Genomic DNA, 20,920 nt, shown 5'->3' with positions numbered 1-20,920 from the left:
GAATAAAATAGAACCATAGCCTCTTCTTTTATAGCACTAGTTCCACTCCGTCAATAAAAACAAACGATATGAGACTAAATTCTAAACCCTAAACTCTAAACTCCATCTAGTATAAAAGGTCATTATAGTAGTTCTTTTTTTTTTTGCAAGAAGAGGCGAGAGTACAAGTCCACCTGGTCTAAATGGCCATTAGAGTTTTTTTTAAGAAGAGGCGAGAGTACATTGCAATCCGTGATCTTTCTCATTTCTCCTTCTCCTTGGCCGCGGAAAAGAAAGGAGAGTCTTGTTGCTTGCGATTTTGTTCTGGAGGCAGTTAAGGTTTGTTGCTTCGCCGCTGCAGCTGTGTCGGCTAGGAGGACCTCTCCTCCGTCGCTCACCCTCTCTCCGCCTCGCTCCCTTGTAAACTGATCGAATTTTCCGCCGAAGCTGTCTGTGGGTTTGATCCCCCAATTCACTCGGCTCGTCACTAGGAGTTGTATAACAACAATTTAGGTAGGTGTTACAAATATTTTAAAATGATTTTAATAATTTAAATTAATTTTAATAAAATTTAAATGATTTTGACCAAGTAATATTTTAATATAAGAGTATTATATAAATAATAAATTTGATTAAAATAAAATAATTGATTAGGTTGTTGTAGATACAATAATATTGAAAAAAGTATATTTTTATATAAAATATCTTTATAGGATGTTTTTTTTAATATTCATTTGATGATATATTGAATATGGGATCTCCTTTTATTTGCTACCCTTTATAAATGAACCTAAGATCCTTGAAATCTAACACGACATTTCACTGAACTGTGTGAAAAAGTTTCAGTATTTTCTATTTCACATATTCAATTTTTATAATTTCAAAATCATGTATTACATTCCCGTATACCCCTTCTTTTCATATTAAAATTTTAATTTACCTATTTAAAAAATCATTCATCCCAACTGTAGAACTCAGATATAAAAGTATAAATATATTAAATAAATTTATAGGAGCATATTGATTTTAGTTTCAAATGATTTAGATTGTTTTTAATCCATCCGTTAATTTTGGAAGAAATTGGTTGATGAAGTTATACTATTTAGAAATTTAAAAATTTAATATTTTTTAAACCAAAGGAATTTTAGGAATCTAATGATAATGTAGTTAGTGAATAGTATTGTCCGTAGGTCTTATAATAAGTTTGTGATAAATTTTATCAAGTGTTTGTAAGTTTAAAATTTCTTCTATCTCGATTTATGTTATTGAATTCAAATCTAGGGACATAGATGCATTAAGAAGACTTCGAAAAGTACATTAATATTGATTTAAAGTGATTCAATATTTTTTAGCTTCATCTATCCGTTTCAGACGTTCTCATGGGTTGGTACTTATACATAGACATTTGATTCAATAGATCTTGGGGTAAAATATCTCATTGGATGTCGATATGTGTGTATTCGTATTTCACTCCAATCAATCAATTTCAAATACTTTAAACAAAAATTAATATATTTTTAAACCTCCCTAATACTAACAGCTAATTAATGTATAAATGAATTGCTGTATATATATTTAATTTGCAAATAAAAAGGAAATTGCAAGGTAAACTTTGACGTACAAAATAAAGAACATAAACTAATAAAATATTTCATGGAGATGCGGGGTATCGATCCCCGTATGGATGTTTGATTCAATAGATATTTGATTCAATAGATCTTAGGGTAAAATATCTCATTGGATGTCAATATGTGTGTATTCGTATTTCACTCCAATCAATCAATTTCAAATACTTTAAACAAAAATTATTATATTTTTAAACCTCCCTAATACTAACAGCTAATTAATGTATAAATGAATTGCTGTATATATATTTAATTTGCAAATAAAAAGGAAAATGCAAGGTAAACTTTCACGTACAAAATAAAAAACATAAACTAATAAAATATTCATGGAGATGAATATTCTACCATCTGAGCTACATCCCCATCATTAAATTTTGATGTATTTTCTAAAATATCATTATTAAATTAGTTCGTCTGATAAAATGATGAATCTAGTGAACGGCACCTCAAACTCTCACCGTTATGGCGATTCTTCGGTTCCAACAGCATTCTTTTTTGTGATTATCATCTCAATCAAATTCATTGAAACAAATCAAGGCATTCAACCTCTTGAATATAAGGATCGGAAGCTGCACTAAACACAAAAACTTCTTGAATAATATAATTAAAGCTCTATTATTTTTTATACTGTACCACAGTTGTGTGCTGACCTTGTTTTGACAAGTCACGGACATTATTTTTGTGTTTTTCTAAAACTTTAATGAAGCATTGTGCAAATTTTGTTCCTTTTTTATTTAATCAATAGCGGGTAAAGTTATGCTCATATACTCTTTCATGTAGCTTTCTGCATCTTTCCCGTGGATCATATACTCTTTCTGATAGGTTGTGCAGTGGGTTCCATTCCACTTTGTCTAATGTATGTTTTGTTAATATTTAATTTCTTTAGCAATTTGACATAGCTAGATTGTCACTTTGATATCAAATCTACTTGTAACTTGAAAGATATGCACATTCCTCTCTATATTTAAAATCGAATGAAAATTTAATTGTGCAGCTGTTTTCGTGTTTTAGTTAGACTAAGAGACTGGAATCTGAGCCAGTCTTTTTGTGCAAGATACCTTAATTTTTTAGTGTATAGTGAATTTAAGAATATTAGAGATTTCATTTCAATGACTCGTATGAGATTTTTTAGTGAATTTAAGAATATTAGTGTTTTTTTTAGGTTGTGCCAGTCTTTTTGTTTTTTTTGTTGCTTCATCTATTCGTGCACTTCTGCATTGGATATATGTTGGTTTTTGTATGTGAGTGCAAACTTTGTAACAGGTACAAATTGGCATGCTCATCAAACTTTACAAACATATTCGACTCGGTGGTTGAGAACAACTATCAGCTTTTTATGGTAGAAAGATTGATTTTGGCAAGTGCCGAAACATATGTGAAAACTTACAAGGAAGATGAAGATGATCTGAGTCTAATAAATGACCCAAAGAATAACAATAAGAACTGTCAAATCCCTGTTTATACATATGGACAATGAGGGAATTGATCGATAGATTCAAGATTTGGCAAATATTCAAATATATGGTCGAACAATAAATGCGTGGGAATGGACTGCTTTAAACATCTAACAAATTGAGTTCGCATGTGGATTTCTTATCATTTTCATACGGTTAGAGAAGATTTCTAGTGATTGACTTGTATCTAAAATGTTTTTGTTTTAGTTCTTGTAATGTGTGTTGTAAAATCAAAATGATTGAGACAATAAGGGTTTTAGATGTGATGATATTGGTTCTACATCTTCCCAATGTTGCCTTGTAATGTTAAGCTAGTCTTAAAAATAATTAACCAGGCTGAGTAACGTCGAGCATGGGATGACCGGCCCGGTTCCACGAAAGTTTTCCACCGGACACCAAGGTAAATCGGGAAGGGCTCGCAGCGGGTAGCCTATAAGCCCAACATCTTTTAGTTGTGTGCCCCATTTAGAGGAAAAATTCCTGCAAATTCATCATAGCTGGGGCTCGAGCCGTGGGTGCCTGGGTGGTAACCTAGACGCCCTGCCGCTGCACCATAGCCTCGGAGGCTCCATGATTAGGTTGATTGAACACTAATGGCGATGGGATAAATCTCGCGACTCAAAAGTATTCTTCAGCATTGCAAATATATACATTCATCAAAAATCATTAAATCAGATTTCATAACTCAAATCCTTGCTATAATATTCCTATCAAATTAACTTACTTTTAGGGTGCAAATCTTAGATTTGTCAGTATCAATACCATAAAAAAATGCGTGATTTGAGCGAACCAATTCACGACGCGATAAGGCATGCTAGAATTAGTTCAATCTTTGATATGGTGGGCAAAAATGGACTCATTGCTTGTACTCAACCTATCGAGATCATCTAATGGCAAAGATCTATTTGTTAGAGGAACTCGTCATTAACTTGTTAACTTCTTGTAATATATACAAAGAACATCTCTATCTCCAACATGATAGTTAAATTCTAAGAGATTATTAGCTTTTTGGTTTTATGACATGTATACGAATTGCAAATATAAGTTTGTAACATTAAAAAATAATGGAAATTCTAAATTTATATGGCTTAAGTTAATTGTAAAAAAAAACTTGCACTCAATAAATTAAAACTATTGTAAAGGTAAATGAATGATTCAAAAACCATAAAGATGCATTCTAAAAAAATCGATAAATTATGAGGGATAACAATTTTTTTTTCTATTACAAAAAAGAAAAATGATAGAAATTTCTCAGACTCATAAGTTTAACTGATCAAATGAGATCTAGAAATAACATCATAATTTTATCTTTTTTAAAATTTAAATACAATTTCCACTATCTATATATTCGATAACAAAAATAAATTAAACATTTATGAGAAAATTTAGTGTTTAACTCGATAATCTTTTATTTATATTTATTTGATATGAATTAAATAAATAAGCTTGATTAATTCATTAAAAATAAATAAATAAATTCCTTTAAAACAAAGATTTTAAATTATTCAAAAATTATATTCAAACAAAACTTGTAAACTATATTTATTAACAAACTTGTTATTAAATTTGTAAATAAAATTTTAAAAAAACTGTAATATTAAACTCATTAATCAAATAAATAAACTGTAAAATATAAAAATTTTAATCAATTAATTTCAAATTAAAAATCTAATAATATTTAAATATATATAGATTTTGTTTGGCCTGATATATATTTTGTGTTTATATAAATTTTATAATGAGTGGTGATATGTGCGCGTCGCACAGTGCGCGACTGCACGCGCAACATATTAGACTTTTCTATTTTTTTTTTATTTGAATTAAAAAAATCAATATTTCTATATATAAATCCCTAATATATAAATATATCCCCTAAACATATTATAATACTCCATAAATATTTAAATTTATTTCATTTTTAATTTTTCTTTTTACTAAACACTATAATCCAATTGGGATACCTGAACCCTAGAAGTAAAATGTTAAAAAAAAAAATAGCTTGAAAATTATAACCCAATTGGGAAGCATGAACCCTAAAATAAAATCTTAAAAAATAATTTAATTAATTTTTTTAATTCAAAATTTTTAAATAATAATAATAATAAATAATAACATATGATATCTATTATTTCGATTTTGAATTTTAAAACATCAATATTTCCTTATATATAAATCCCTAATCCATGAATATATCCCCTAAACACATTACAATACTCCATAAATACCTAAATTTATTTTATTTTTATTTTTTTTTACTAAATACTATAACTCAATTGGGAAATTTGAATCCTAGAGGTAAAATCTTTAAAAAAAAATAGCTTACAAATTATAACCCAATTGGAAACCATGAACCCTAGAAATAAAATTTTTTAAAATTATTTTAATTATTGTTTCTAATTCAAAACTTACAAAAATAATTAAAAAAAAACGTTGATATCCTGCATGACGCGCACAGTTGCGCACTGTGCACGTCACGCAGGATATCATATTTCTTTTATAATAGCATACACATTGGGTTGGTAGCTGAGTTGTGTGGGTATATAGTTAAACTAGGAACAAAATTTCATTAAATTTTCTTAATAATTTATAATTAGGGGTGTCAAAAATAAATCTGATCCGTAAATCCGAGTCAACCCGAAAAATATCCAACTTGGATTAGAAATTTTCATATTTAGATCGGAGGGTTTTTAAGTTGTGCTAGGATTGGATCGAAGTCCAAATTGACTAGGATACCTAAATTTAGGATTTAGTAAATTTTTAAAATTAAATCAAATTTTATTTTTAAAATTATGAATATCAATATTAAAGTTAGTATAATAATGATAAATTATTGAGATAAAAATAAAAAATTATAATAAAAATAACAAGTGAAAAAATATTTTTAATTAAGTTATTCAAGTTGGTCAAATTATTTAGATTCAGATTTAAAGATTTGGAATTATATTCAGATTGGGGTTATGTTCGAATTAATTTTTTTTTATAAAATCTTTGCTTCAAGCCGAACTAAACTCATCCCACTCATCCAAATTGACACTCCTAAATTATAGTCCGCTTTGAAAGTTAAAGAATGATTCATTTTCCCTTTTTTTTTTTTTTAGAAATGAAAGGGAAATATAAAAGCATTTTGTTCAAAAGTAATCTTCCAAGATCCTAATCATTAACTAACAACATTCATTAACTAACATTAGCCCTTCCAAGATCCTAATCATTAACTAACAACATTCATTAACTAACATTAGTCCTTCTAAGATCCTAATCATTAACTGAAATCGCAGGAAAGGGTGCCTTGAGCGATTGAATAAAGAGAGACCGCAAACTGTAACTCCAAACCACCAATTTAAGGTCTTCTCGAGATCTTGTAAGCTAGGAATTTTCCTCTACTGCTGCATCAATTTCATCAACATGTTCGAGCAGAACTTTCCACTGCACATAAACATGATGATGCCCAAGTTAAAAAAAAAAAAACATAGACACAAATTAGAAGAGAGCATAGCTTGTTAATTGAGATCCATCAGATTGGTGATTACCTGATCCATTGGCAGCGAAATACCTGAAGAACATAAGCATCAAACTGCGATCAGCGGGCATGGTTGTAGTACATCATTAAATACAAAAAAAAATGCAATATAATCCCGCACAAAAGAAAGAACACTATAAACCAATAATAAATATTGTTTTTCACATCATTTTATGCGGAGATAATAAAGGCAAGATAGCAGAAGACAGAAACAGATATGGTGTATCAATTTATGCTTCCACTAACCCCATCAAAGTTTTGGGGAAGAGCAAGTTGATAAACTCCAAGGCATAGAAACAAGTATTGATTAGGGCAGGTCAAATGATCATCCTGAACTATATAAGCTATTTATTGAAGTAAGTGTTGATGCCACATCAGGATCAATGGATGTGATCTATTGTTTTGTTTGCCCAATTTTGGATATGCAAAGAATTCTCCTCGTCATGGTTGATGATAGGTGATAAGGTGTAAGCAGAAAACCAACAAGAGGTGCCTAGTCAAAGATGTGCACTATATCCCAAAGGGTCACCAACTGTCCAAGCATCTAAAACAGATTTTCAATTAATGTTCAGTTTGAATTAATTAATTTTCCTGTATTTAAAAAGTTTGTCAGTGATTGAACAGGCGTACTATCCTCACTTGTACAAGAATGTGTAGATAGAAAAAGTTTGTGACATGTAATTTATAAGAAAGCATCTCTATATAATCTGATCTTTAGTGTAGAATAGGAAAATATTTCGTCCAAAACAAATTATACAGAAGTGTAGATTTATCATCAAACAAGCTCTTCTTTCCTATTCAGAAAATAGGCAGAAATAAAACAGTCTTGTGTCTTGGAAGAGATGCTTCATGGCTCACAAATGGAGACAGCTCAAAAAGAGAGAAGGATTCCACTTTCAATTCAGTCAACAGGAAATGATTCTTTTTTCAAAGCTGCAACTTAGTAGTATGCAAGTCTAATCGACTGTCAAAAACCCATTCTTCTATTCTGGACAACTAATCAAGAAGTGCATTCAAGTGTAACTGACTGTTAAAACTAGCTTCAAATTTAATTCTAGTGGCACATCCTAACTCATGTCAAATTATTGGCTTTAGGTAAGTAATCTTCTCTAAGCATAAGATGATGATCATTATGCAGGTTATGCCTAGGTGAGACTTGTGAGCTTATATTAGATAAATGATCTAGCGTGCCAAGATTGTTTTCATCTGCTAGTAGATTGAACATTTGCGTAACAAATTTTTTAAATCATTCTAGCTTGTCAGCTCTAGTTTTTAAGGCGTGAAGCTTGTCTTCTATGTTATATTCAATTCCTAGATCCACACATCTATTATTTATACCTCTCATAGTGGCATTACCTCCCATCATTGCATGACATAAGAGTTGACAAGTATGGACATGTAAAATAAGCAAGTAAACTAGAAAACAAATAAGAGACTGCATATATGTTGCCTTTTCAGTGAGGTAAAAGTTTTAACTAAGAAAGAATGATAAACAAGTAGGATGCTAAGTAAATGAGTTATTTTTTTGGAGGGTTTCTAAGAAAAATTAGGTACATGGAAAATAATTGGCTCAACCAACATGAATTAAACAAAATTATTTTTTAAAGGCGGCAGACAAACTTAACAAGTTGATTATTGTAGCAGTGTGCTTTTTATAGGATTTATTGTAGCCACAATAACTTCTTTAAATTGCTATAAGGGAAGACATAGGATTTGGTCTCAAGTGGAGGGACTTCACCTAGCAAAGAGCCACATGGAGCAATGAGTGTCATGGTCATCGGAGACGAGGCAAGAGACAATTAAGTGTTAAGCGTTGAAGTAACAGTGTGCAGTTTTGTGTGGGTTTTGAAAGCAATTTTGCGCAGGCATTGGTGCATAAGGCTTGCATGGTGAGTAGGGCAATGGTGCACTGAGCTCGTGCATATAGCATCTAGTAGTGCAGCGATGTGGATCTGCTGCAAGGTGTCAATGACATCATGCACAGGAAGTGGAATCTGCGGGCAGAGGAGATGAGACCTATAGTTTGCTCCTGAGAAACTCACCGTGAGGTCAGACGGCACCAAAGCAAGCTCCAATGCCTATAGGTAGCAGCAGCCTTATGCAGGTGTGGTAGTGCCAAGAGTACAGGTTGGACAAGCAGACACGAAACAGTAGGTTGGTGTGGGTTGAGCGGTTGACGGTAGGGAAAAAGGAATACAACTAATTCTTCTGTTTAAAATAGAACAGAAAGGAAGTGCTGATGACAGCCCGTACATGTCAACTCCAAACCAGGGTTGAACTCTACTACTACTGGATGCAATAGTGAGGAGAAATTTCAAGAAGAGAACTCACAGAGAAATTTTTATTAGAATTCCAAAATGAATCACATTCGAAGTCCAAAGCCCCTTTCATAAAACAAAAAGGAGAACTCCTAAAACTAGGTCAAATTTAGCTAATTCATAATACCCAGTAAGAACATAATACAGAGTTAGGACAAACTGTCAGAACTTTGAAATATTTTTTACAATAGAAATTATCAACTACAAAATTATCTACTGTATTACCTGCACATCTAAAATTAAAGGCCTGACGCCTATTAAACCACACATACATAAATTGACACACAACTACAAAGTTACAACTTGTACAAAGAAAGAAAGAAAAGGTTAGTTGATTCAAAATAAAAAACAAACATAAAGAATCCTCATGCATAATGCGTGATGCGGCGATAAAGGGGGGCCCGCCTGGCACCGGTCAACTGCCGAGGTGGAGGTCAAAATCAAGGTGGTCAGCGCCAGAGTATCAAAAGGCTAGCCTACGGTGGCAGAGCGGAGGACCTTAGTAAGGCCGGTCGGGGTAATCAATGTCCAATCGGCAAGAGACTTGTCCAAGCTGACCACTTGTCCAGCTCGGGATAATACGGTAAGACAGTCAGACGCTCAGTGCGGAACGGCAGGACGTTGAGGAACCAAAGAGCTGTCCGATCGGGAGGGACAAGCTACTACACTCAGTCACCACAAGGAAGAGCAGTTGAGGTCGACAAAGAGGAGGAGTCCCGGCCGAGCGACTACCCCGCTCGGCCAAGCAGCGGGACTAGTGTCATATATATCGATATCCTTTTGGGAGATAGTGCCGCTGACATGAGGCATGACCAACAGGCAGATCGTACGACGAAAGCTTCTACTGTCTTGTCAGGGATATGCATGCCCTCTTAAGGTATGATGTCAGAGGCACTTTTCTGACAAGTCCTTTCATAGGGCACATTGAAGAATGTGTTCACGCCTCGAGGAGCGTGACATCGCCCATCAGGGCTCTATATAAAGGAGGTCCAAGCACCGGCGGAGGTACGCGTTTGCGTTATTGTTGCTCCGCTTTCCTCTACAATTCCGATGATTGACTTAAGCCTCGGAGGGCCAACGTCGAAACCCCTTCCCTGGCTCGGCACGATGTTGCTTGTTTTGCAGAGCAGGACGCGGTCTACATCCAGTCAACGCAGCAATCACATCCCCAACTTTCCACCTTCCCGTTTCCAGATAAGATCATTTTGGCGTCATATATGGGAGCGTAGCCTACATCTAAAATGAGAAGATGGAGGACGCTGGACGACTCACCACGGTAACGCTAACAAAGGAGGAGCTCGATATGTTTATACAAGCCCGAGCGACGAGGATAGTGGAGCAACAACAACAACAAGCGCTGGCCAAGCGCTAAGCGCATGAGCCCGCGGCATCAGCGGCAGGGCATTAAACAGGATATGGAGACCGAGCGGAGCATGCATCCGTTCGGGGACAAAACAAGAAGTCGACCGACACATATGGGGAGGCACCTAACACGCCGATCCCCTTTCATCGAACTCTATTCTAGACTCCATCAGAGTAACAGGGCCGAGCGGACAAGGACCGTGGGTCTTCCTCGGATGATGCACCCATTCGAGACGCGTGAAAAGGGAAGGCACTAAGGGACGATGATTCGCCTGAGTAGATCAATCAACAATTCTCGCAGAGGATTTTGGATGACCTTCTGCTCGGACACTACACCCCGCTGGCGATCGGAGAATACATCGGAACTACCGATCTGGACGACCACTTGGCCAAATTTGATAACGCGGTCACACTTCATCAGTACACCGACGGGGTGAAGTGTCGGATCTTCCTCACCACCCTCTCCGGATCAGCACAATGTTGGTTCAAGAGATTGTCGAACGGATCAATTCACAGCTTCAAGGACTTCCGAGCGGCATTTTTACACCACTTTGCCAGTAGTCGACGCCACCAAAAGACAAGCGTCAATATGTTCTCCTTGAAGCAAGGGCCCAAGGAGGCACTGACGGCCTACATCCAATGCTTCAACAGGTAGCCATGGATATTCCATTGGTCTCCTCAGAAGTATTGGTGAACGCCTAATCCCAGGGTCTCACCAAAAGGGAGTTCTTTCGGTTACTCATCTGGAAGTCGCCGAGGGACTTCGACCATCTGCTCAAGAGAGCCACGGAATACATAAACGTGAAAGAACCCCAAGCGACTAGAAGAAAGGAGACTCCTGCCGAGCCCACAGCAACAAATTGATCGGTGCGAGTTGCAGCCAATAACGACCCCCACTCTACGGCTTCACAGGCAACGAAGTGTTGCCGATTGGCCAGGCACGGCTGGCCATTTCGCTCAGAGAGGAGCCGCTAAAGAGGACAAGGACCACAAACTTCATTGTGGTGGAAGCGTCGTTCGCCTATAACGTCATACTGGGTCGACCGACTCTCAACGAGTTCCGAATGGTGATGTCCACCTTTGCCAGAAGATTAAATCCCCGGTGGACAACGAGGTGGGCAAAGTCAAAGGCGACTAATTGGCCGCTCGACGATGCTACGTCGAGATGGTTAAGTCCGAAACAAGGGCTGCTAGAACCCGCGCTTGGAGGTGAATACTATCAGGGAGGAGCCCCCCGCGCTGGTCTACGAGGAGGAGGAGGTCCAGATCCACCCCAACTGGTCGGAGGCAAGGTGCGTGAATAAATCTAAATGTACTTGTATAAGTGTATGTCTTGTGGAAGCATGAATAGAATGAATAAAAATCCCAAGTGTTCCAGACTCTTGTGCCGATCAGCCAAGTTAAAAGTCGAGCGGCGACTATAAACCCTTGTCTACGCCAATCAACAGTCGAATGGCGACTTTAAATCCCGATCTTCATCAACAGTCGAGCGGTGACTTTAAACCCAAATTTGCGCCTTCAACAGCCGAGCGACGGCTATCAACCAGAGTCTACAACGAATAACGACTGATCGGTCGCTCTAAAACCAAGTCTACGACAAATAAAGAGGATCAACAAATATATAAGCCGATAATAATGTTGACTAGGAAACGTGTTGCTCCAAGAAGCAACAGTTTCCACTAAAATAAGGTCGTTCGACAGCATTGAAGTGATCGCTAGGACATCCAAGTGACTGGTTACATCAACGGTCGGGAGGACAGGAAACCATACTTAGAAATTTTTCGCAAAATGGTAAGTGGTTCGTAGTCCTACTCGAGCCGAGCGGTGATGCATGCATGAACAAGTGCGACAACCACAAAGCAAAGAAAGGTCGAACAACGACGCATGATGAAATGCAGAATCAAATAAACAAAGATATGCCGAACGAGTGATCATGCATTAAAACTTAGAAAAATTTTACAAGTTTGTGCAGGGCAGTACAAAAGGAGGCGAGCTTCGTAGGGGTCGGGTTCACTCAAGATAGTCCAGCACATCATCGGGCAGCGACTTGGTCAACTTGTCTATGACCTTGTTGGTCAATGCGGTTAGGATATAACCGCTGCCCTTCAGCTGGTCGAGCGTCCATCAATGTAGAGGTTAAAGAGGCGGAGCGGTCGGTGGGTGAGCCGATCGTTGAAAGGGTCTGAGCGGAGGTAATCCCACTTCAGAATCTTGAATCGCCTAAACTCTGCGCCTTGATACTCCTTCAAAGTCGTTCGGTAAGCCTCCAGCTTGGCCTTCAAAGTAGACAACTCAGCATCCTTAGCAGTGAGTTCTACTTGCGCCGCTGCCAATCGACTCTCCCGCTCGACATTCAGAGCTACCTCCGCCTCCTTCAGATTTTGAGCCAGGATCCGAGCCTCTTTGTACTTGATCTCTAGTTCCTCAATGGCTCGAAGCTTCCTGATATTGGCCGAATGTATCTTCGACTCGAAGGAGCTGGCCTACTTATTGAGCCTCGCCAGTTGTGAAGCCTGCTCAGCGCTCTTTGCCCTCTCTGCCTCCAACAGCTCGACGCTCTTTTGCAGATATGCCTTTAGTTGGGTTGCAACGGCAGTCAGCTGCTCTAAGCACGCCTCAGAAGTCGCTGACTGCCCGCTCGGAGCGCGCAGCTGTTGGACTTCATGTTCCAAAAAAGCAAGTCTCTGACATGGCCAGGCTCTCAACCTAGTACTGCAGCAACAGTGAAATTGTAAGGGCCAAGCGGATAAAAAAAAATAAGCACAAAGGTAACATACATACCCGAGTAGACATCTGGATATGACTGTTTGCAAGCTCCCCTAAAGAAATGACCGCCGCACGGGCCCATATTTGCGTGAGCGACCCTTGGATCCGTATTTAGTGCTAGGGGTGCGGGACGCAACGTCGTCCGGACTGCGCCACTCATCGGTTGGCAAATGGATAATCGTTGTTATTTGTCTCTAGCCGCTCGGACGAGAGGGTTCTGAGGTAGCTTTGCTCGTAAACTGGGGCATTGGGGCCAGTCGGATGTCGGTCACATGAAGGCGACCGATGGTGCGCAAATTGTCCCCAGCAACAACTCGGACAACGACGGTGTCCGTATTAGTACCCCAAGGTAGTTTTGATGTGATCAACCAAGTCAGATTAGGTCCTGTTGATTTTTAACCCTATGTCTAAGTGTGCAGAAACTTAGGAGCACAGGAAGTCAATCAAAAGACGCAGCTAGCGAGAAGGACGGCACGGGAGAGAGCCGACGGGCTCGGTGCGTCCGATGGACGAAGTACTGCGGAAGAGTACGCGGGTGGACGAGGAGGCACGCCACGTTTATGAGGGACGAGAAGCCGGAGCGGAAGCTTACTCGAAGGCCGGAAGTTGGGTTCGGGTGAGCCCTATTCCAAATGGCCGAGATCACCCAAGCGAGCGAAGCCGGAGCGGAAGGCCCGGACCAAGGTGAGTGGAACCGGAGTGGAAGACTGGGACCGAAAGTCAAGGTGAGTGGAACCGGAGCAGAAGACCCGTACTTGCCAGACTCCAGGCGCCCGAAACCCTTCTAAGCGCCCGAACCCGGATTGTTATCCAGATCGCGTCAAACACGATCCGTTGCAACAGGGATAAAGTTTTATCTCCCTCCAGGCACTTGGAACCCTTCCAGGCGTCCCGACCAAAGTTATAAATACAACCCTGGTTCCAGAAGCTAAAACAGAACACTTGTAAACAACTTCTTCTGTCTAGTTTTTCTTTTTGAGTGTTTTAATTGATGTAAAGAGATTTCTCCGCCTGAAGGAGAATTTAGTGCGCTTTTCAACTTCCTTTCAAGAACTATAAAGGATTAAATTAACAATTTAGATATTACAAAGGGAAAATAAGAAAATTACCTAGAAAATGTATTCCTCGGAAATTTTTAATTAATCCTGTAGGAAGGAACCTATTTTGGGTTCCAAAATCACATTTAGACTAATTATTTCTTTTAGGGCTTTCAGAAAGAAAATTAAATGTTTAAAATTCTTTAAGAAGCTTTGTTTAGAAGTGGTTGATGCTCCAATAACCAAGAAGGCCTAGTGTTGGAAGCCAATTACTTAATTGAATATTTAATTGACTTACTGTTAAGCCATTAGTGGTAATAAGAATGCTTTAAAATGTATGTCAAAAATTTTAGAAATTATTTAAAAGTTGTTGTCATGTGACCAAAAGGTCACAAGTTCGAATCCTGGAAATAGCCTCTTGCAAAAAGCAGGATAAGGTTGCGTACAATGGATCCTTCCCCGGGACCCCGCATGGCGAGAGCTTCGTGCACCGGGCTGCCCCCCTTCTATTTAAAAGTTAACTTTTCGAGAACTTTTTCACTTAACTGTAAGAAAAATTTGACATGATAAAATCTTCTAAATATTAAAGGTTTTTTTTCTATTATATGAAATTTATATGAAATCTTTTTTTTTGCCTTAAATATGCTAAAATTTTTAAACTTTAATGTCCCTTAGACTTTTTATCATTGTTAAGTAGAATTTTTTTATCCCATTTTTAATATGATCAAAAGGGGGAGTAATGAAGATTGAGTCTAGGGGAAGGGTAGTACAATTTTTAAATTTTTGTACTTGCAATTTCATTTTTTATATAACTGTTATTTGCAAAAAAAAATTTTGCAAAAATTATAATTATTTGTTTATGGTTTACCTTAACTTAACTTGGGTTTGCTCACATTAAAAAGGAGGAGATAATTAGTACCCTAAGATAGTTTTGATGTGATCAACCAAGTCAGGTTAGGTCCTGTTGGTTTTTAACCCTGTGTCTAAATGTGCAAGAACTTAGGAGCACAGAAAGTCTAACAAAAGACGCAGCTAGTGAGAAGGACGACACAGGAGAGAGCCGACGGGCTCGGTGCGTCCGAGGGACGAAGTGCTGCGGAAGAGTACTCTAGCGGATGAGAAGGCAACGCACGGCATTTCAAAAGCATGAGAAGCTGGAGCAGAAGCTTGCTCAAAAGCAGGAAGTTGAGTTCGGATAAGTCCTATTCCGGATGGCTGAGATCACCCAAGCGTGCGGAGCCGGAGCGGAAGACTCAGACCAAGGCGAGCAGAACTGGAGCGAAAGACCGGGATCCAAAGTCAACAGCATATTGACTTTCTTAGTCTAGGCGCCCGGACTCGCCAGACTCCGGGCGCCCGGAACCCTTCCGGGCGCCTGAACCCGGATTGTTATCCGGATCGCGTCAAACATGATCTGTTGCGACAAGGATAAAGTTTTATCCCCTCCAGGCACCTGGACTTCCAGGCGCCCCGACCAGAGGTATAAATACAGTCCTGGTTCCAGAAGCTAAAACAGAACACTTGAAAACAACTTCTGTCTAGTTTTACTTTTTGAGTGTTTTAATTGTTATAAAGAGGCTTCTCCGCCTGAAGAAGAATTTAGTGCGCTTTTCAACTTCCTTTGATTAACAATCTCCCCAGTCATAACCAAGTAAAACCCTTCGTGCCTCTTCTTGTTAATTTTACTTTCTTAATTTTTATGCAAGTGTTTAATTAAGCTATAACGTCCGAGGAATGTTCATTTTATTTTGCAAGGCTATTAACACCCCTCTAGTCGACCACCACCGGTCCTAACAGTCCGATCGGATGACAGCGAGGTGTGGAGCGTTGTGGCTCCTTGCTCGGGAAAAGCAGGCGTGGATGTCTCGCCCTGCTCGGAGGATGGTCGTGAACCGGCTTAGGCTAGAGTCTATAGAGCGGAAGTGGCAGAGCGGGAGGACACTTCTGCGCGACGCCTCTTGCGTCGTTGCAAGGGTTTGTCGGATGTGGCCGACTCAGAAGCCGCCGCGATCGGCACCATTGAGGGTCGTTCGAGAGGAAGGTCCGCTGTAGCGGCCGCTGCATCACTAGCCGCAATTTGACTTCTTCCACCCTCGCTGATCAACACTTCTGCTCCTTCAGCATCGCCAAGTGGATCCTCATGGAAGCCGACCGGCTGTAGGCCTCGACTCTCCAGTTCGGCCACGACCGCGGCATTAATTTCCGCGTCCGCGAGTTTGCTCTTACCGGCCAAACACGCCCTTAACATGATGCGAGCTGTAAAAAAGAAAGTAAAATCAGTTAGATTCAAGGATGAAGAGAAGAAAGAGCATACCTAGGCTAGACAGAAACCGCGTGCGAATCAGACTCAAGCCGAACACGCAAAGGACGCCCTCCAAAAGCAACCGATGAATATGATACTTCTGACCGGTCAAACTGGAAACTGCCTGGAGAAAATCCGATCAGCTTCTGTACTTCCTGAGCGATGGGGGATTCATCACTTCTATCTGCCAGCCGGTCGGGAAGTCTAGCCGCTCAAGAAAACGAAGAAAGAAGTAGTGGTCCCTCCAATGCTTATTGGAAGACGGCATTTTATCAAAAAAAGATCAAACCCACTTGAGCTTGGAACAAGAAGGTCCTCGGCTCGGATAATTTAGGATAATAAAAATAATGGAAGAGCCAAGAAGTCAAGGAAATGTCGTGCAGGCGGAACAAAACTATGGTCCCGCATAGCAATCTAAAGGAGTTCGGCACCAGTTGATTAAGGGAAATATAGAAATATTTACAAACAACGGAAGAGAAGGGATGAACGGGCAACTAAAGGCCAACGGTAAACTGATCTTTAAAAAAACACAAAAAATCCTCTAGTGGTTCGTGTGACCGATCGTAAGCAGATGGAATGACAACTTGGTAATCAGATGGGAAGTGGTAGGCAAATTTCAGCTTTTTGATGTCATCCCCGTCGAACCTGAACTCAATGGAAGTATACCAGAGCCCAAGAACGGGGACGAGGGGTTGCGAAGAACTGGCCATCGAAAATAAAGGATTCGAGAAGGAGCAACGAACGGATTCGAATAAGGAAAGAGCGGATTAGCTTACAGAAAACAATCGTCGAGAAGAAGAAGAGATAAAGCGTCGCAGAAAAGGCTCGAAGACGAAAGTGCAAGGAATGAAGACGACGGCGGCGCGAAGTAAGGTTTATAAACCTCGCGTCCGATTGCCCTAAGTCGTCCGATCCAGGCTTCGAAAAATCAAGAGAAGATCTGACCGTAGAATTTGAAAAAGCGCCTGTCACATCACCAGTAGATATCCGCCTATCACATCAAACGTGCGGCGGCAAAAAGCAGGACACGCGGCGTTCAACTATCAGAAGACATTAATGAGGCTTAATTAAAAGGTATGGCCACGTGCTCGGCCATAATGATCCGAGATTTGCACAATCTTCAAGAAATTTGAAAGACTCAACTACTATGAAAGAGCGAGAGCGTAGGGAAAGGAGAAATTTCGCTAAGTGTTGTCGTTCATCGTCTCATTCGGCACATAGAGTGGGTTATCACACACGGCCGAGCGACCGATTCACTATCTACCTTGGGAGGTATGATCCGAATGGCAACTACAAACCCAGCCAGCGAAATAAAGCCGAACGGCGTAGACATTTGTTCCGACCAGAAACTCGGGAGCGTATATGGTCCAATCCGACGTGGCAACCACCGAAGACTCTACTGGTCCAGTCAGTCGGACTTACAGCCTCCTTCGACTAGACTTGAGAGGGAGGCTTGTGGTGCGGCGATAAAGGGGGGCCCGCCCGGCACTGGTCAACTACCGAGGTGGAGGTCAAAATCAAGGTAGTCAATGCTAGGGTGTTAAAAGGCTAGCCTACGGTGGCCGACCAAAGGACCTTAGTAAGGTCAGTTGGGACAATCAGTGTCAGATCGATAAGAGACTTGTCCAAACTGACCATCCGTCCAGCTCAGGATAATACGGTAAGACAGCCAGACGCTCAGTGCGGAACGGTCGGCCGCTGAGGAGACCAAAGAGCTTGTTCGATCGGGAAGGACAAGCTACTACGCCCAGTCATCGCAAGGAAGAGCAGCTGAGGCCGACAGAGAGAAGGAGCCCCGGCCGAGCGGCTAACCCGCTCGGCCAAGCAACGAGACCAGTGTCATATCCCTCGATATCTTTTTGGGAGATAGTGTCGTTGACACGAGGCATGGCTAACAGGTAGATTGTACGGCGAAAGCTTCTACTATCGGTTAACCAATATGCATGTAACTCAATCTACAAGATTGTTTTTCAATATAATCCGATAGGTACTAACAATTTTGATATGGTGCGCTAACCATTCCATGCCTTATATTTGATAGGTTACCAATAATGCTAATTTGTTTGGAAAAGATTAAGAGGATATCATTTTAGTAAAACTGTAAGAGGAACAATTACATGTTTTCAAATTGACTATAATATTCTTATGTTGACAGAAACTTCTTTAAAGTTACTTGAAGAGTAAAATTCAAGTTTATGACTTCAGAGAATCTCTTCACCCTCCTTATTTCTCAAGTTGGAGGGGTAAGAAACCGCATAGGATGAAAGAAAAGAGAGGGGGATGGATCACCTTTTTCATTAAAAGTTTCCTTCACTCCTAACTCTTATCCTCACAGCCTATAGTTTGTATTATTTATCAATTATACGAAAGAATTCATCAAAATTATGGATTTGGGATTCAAATTCCATTCTTAAGAAAAGGGAGGGAGCAAATCCAGTAGCGAGCCCATCACCTACTCAGATCCTTCCGTATAAATCAAGAATGCAAAGCTACGAAACGAGTCAGGGAGTTCGAGAGAGCGGACCTTTCTTCCCAGGCAAATCCTTGCCGTCTTTCGCATAGAACTCTCTGATGTCAACCACGACTTTCCCCTGCCACTGCCGCACCGAAACCTTCCGATTCTTTGAAATCTACAAGTTGAACCCAAGCCAGTCACCGTATGTATCAGAAAAAGAAATCCAGGACATCACGTCATCTAGGGTTTTAAGCAGCGAAGGATCATACCTGACACACGGCGATGCCATCAACCACCCCGCCTTCGTCGGAATCCCTCTTAGGGAACTTCCTGGAGTGGGGAGCTTCATGCTTGCCAACGAAGTCATCATCGGTCTTCCTCTTCCAACCTTTCTTCCACATAGCTCCACTCCCGCTGCGCTTCGCCTCTTCCTTCGTCCTCACCGCTACTTTGGTGCGATGCGATGAAAATATATATTTTTACAATTTAATCTATAAAGTATTACTAATTAACATTGGGCAAAAAATGTTATTCGTTGAATTTGGCATCGTTCTTTTTCCCGCTAAAAAGAACATTTCAAGCAGGGGCGTCAAAAATAGTCCCATAGGCCAATCCAATAAAAATATCAAATTAAAATTTAATTAGAATTTAGGGTTTTTAAAAGTTTTTATTTTAAAAATTATGATATTTTATTTACATAAATAAATAATAGAAAGTTAGTATAATAATAATAAAATATTAGGATAAAAAATAAAGAATTATATTAAAATAATAAAAAAGTTTTTTTGGGGTTGGTTGAATTATGCGAGTTCGAATTTCGGATCTTGAGCTAAGTTTAGATTCGAATCGTTTGGGGTTTTTTATAAAAGATATTTATTTCCATCCGATCGGAACTGGACCCGACAACGCTAATTTCAAACATGGAATTACATTACGAGTTTATTACAGATTTTATTTTAAAATTATTCATTTCGCTTTTTTATTCTCATCACTATTTCTTTTTTTTTTTTTTTTGTGTATATGTGTTTTCTTTTTCTTTTGAAAATTCATTCACACAGCTGGCATACAAACTGCACGGCTACTCTTGTAATACTAAAATTACTCAGAACCGTTCGATGCCCATCAAATGTTCGATAAAATACCCAAAGCGGATTCGGGTCTCAGATGAGGACCGGGTCCAAGTCCGAGAAAACCCAGCCGTAATCGGCCGGTCCAGTCGCAGTATCCTGCTCGAGCCGGTTCAGCAAGCACGCCGGCACGTCCAGCGTCGGAACGAAGCCGCCCCCCTGGACGGCGGGAAGCTGCGGATCCTGGGCCCGAGACCCCTCCGCACCGCCGTGGGCATCAACTCCGGTCACCTGCTGGACCATCTGGCGGAAGTTGGCCGGGTCGGCGGCGATGTAAGCGGTCGGCCAGCGCTTGCACGCCCGCGGCTTGCGCTTCTTCCCGATCCGCAGGGAGGGAGGGTCACGGAGGCGGAGCGGCGGGCTGCCAGCGAGGGGGAGCGGGAGAAGGAAGGGGGAGGAGGAGAGGAAACCGAGCGGGGAGAAGGCGACGGAGGAGGATGGGCCGGAGAGGAGGGGCAACCCTGCTGCGCCGGCGAGGGCGTCGTTCTCGATGCAGGCGTTGATAGATGGGAGGCGATCCTCCGCCATGGCTTTGGTCCAATAACTCGAGTAGAAGGAGAAGAGAAGGATAGCATTTAAAGCCGGCAGTGGTAGAGCGTCCTCTTATACTTGTTCTGTTTACTATAGAGGTGAAAGGGCGGATAGTGCATTTGTTATCTTCTCTGAGTTTGACTTCAAAGCCACTCTCCACCCACCCTCTCCCACTCGTCCTGTTTGCAATTGGCGGCTGCTGCTTTATGTCCTGCAAGCAAAGTCAAGTGCTGAGATTAAATAAAGTCAACCCTAGCGCACATCTCCATCGCAAGGTAGGGCCATGGAATCGAACCACTCATAATGCATGGCAGGCTGTGGTTTTTGACTTAGAAGTTAGAACATCACGGCTCAGTCGTCGGCCTGTCCCAGAGTGATCAAACGCATACCGTTTGACTTTTCAAGGTTATGAAAAGTCAGACGCATAAAGTCGATGACTTGAGTTGC

General features: G+C 40.1%; 2 protein-coding genes across 2 annotated transcripts; both read right to left on the bottom strand.

The window, feature by feature from the left end:
• Positions 1-6,177: 6,177 nt before the first annotated feature.
• On the bottom strand, positions 6,178-19,285 carry LOC122045440 (RNA polymerase II transcriptional coactivator KIWI-like). The gene is made up of 4 exons (XM_042605667.1): positions 19,085-19,285; positions 18,885-18,990; positions 6,586-6,608; positions 6,178-6,481 (listed from the first exon to the last, which is right to left on the bottom strand). Exons 1-4 carry the CDS (start codon positions 19,214-19,216, stop codon positions 6,422-6,424), a joined length of 321 nt encoding a protein of 106 aa, XP_042461601.1. The 5' UTR covers positions 19,217-19,285; the 3' UTR covers positions 6,178-6,421.
• Positions 19,286-19,609: 324 nt separating this feature from the next.
• LOC122049024 (calmodulin-binding protein 25-like) lies at positions 19,610-20,502 on the bottom strand. The gene has a single exon (XM_042610522.1). It carries the CDS (start codon positions 20,468-20,470, stop codon positions 19,976-19,978), a length of 495 nt encoding a protein of 164 aa, XP_042466456.1. The 5' UTR covers positions 20,471-20,502; the 3' UTR covers positions 19,610-19,975.
• Between the last annotated feature and the right edge of the window lie 418 nt (positions 20,503-20,920).

The sequence above is a fragment of the Zingiber officinale genome, chromosome 2B (assembly GCF_018446385.1).
Source record: "Zingiber officinale cultivar Zhangliang chromosome 2B, Zo_v1.1, whole genome shotgun sequence".
Classification (NCBI taxonomy): Eukaryota; Viridiplantae; Streptophyta; class Magnoliopsida; order Zingiberales; family Zingiberaceae; genus Zingiber; species Zingiber officinale.
The sequence above is the reverse complement of the archived record's forward strand: the minus strand, read 5'-3'. Positions and strand labels throughout refer to the sequence as shown.

Coding starts and splice junctions, on each gene's coding strand:
- LOC122045440 (XM_042605667.1), bottom strand. CDS start 19,216: ATGTGGAAGAAAGGTTGGAAGAGGAAGACCGATGATGACTTCGTTGGC. Junction 6,609..18,884: donor GGATTTGCCTGGGAAGAAAG/GTCCGCTCTCTC, acceptor TATGTTCTTCAG/GTATTTCGCTGCCAATGGAT. Junction 6,482..6,585: donor TTTCGCTGCCAATGGATCAG/GTAATCACCAAT, acceptor GTTTATGTGCAG/TGGAAAGTTCTGCTCGAACA.
- LOC122049024 (XM_042610522.1), bottom strand. CDS start 20,470: ATGGCGGAGGATCGCCTCCCATCTATCAACGCCTGCATCGAGAACGAC.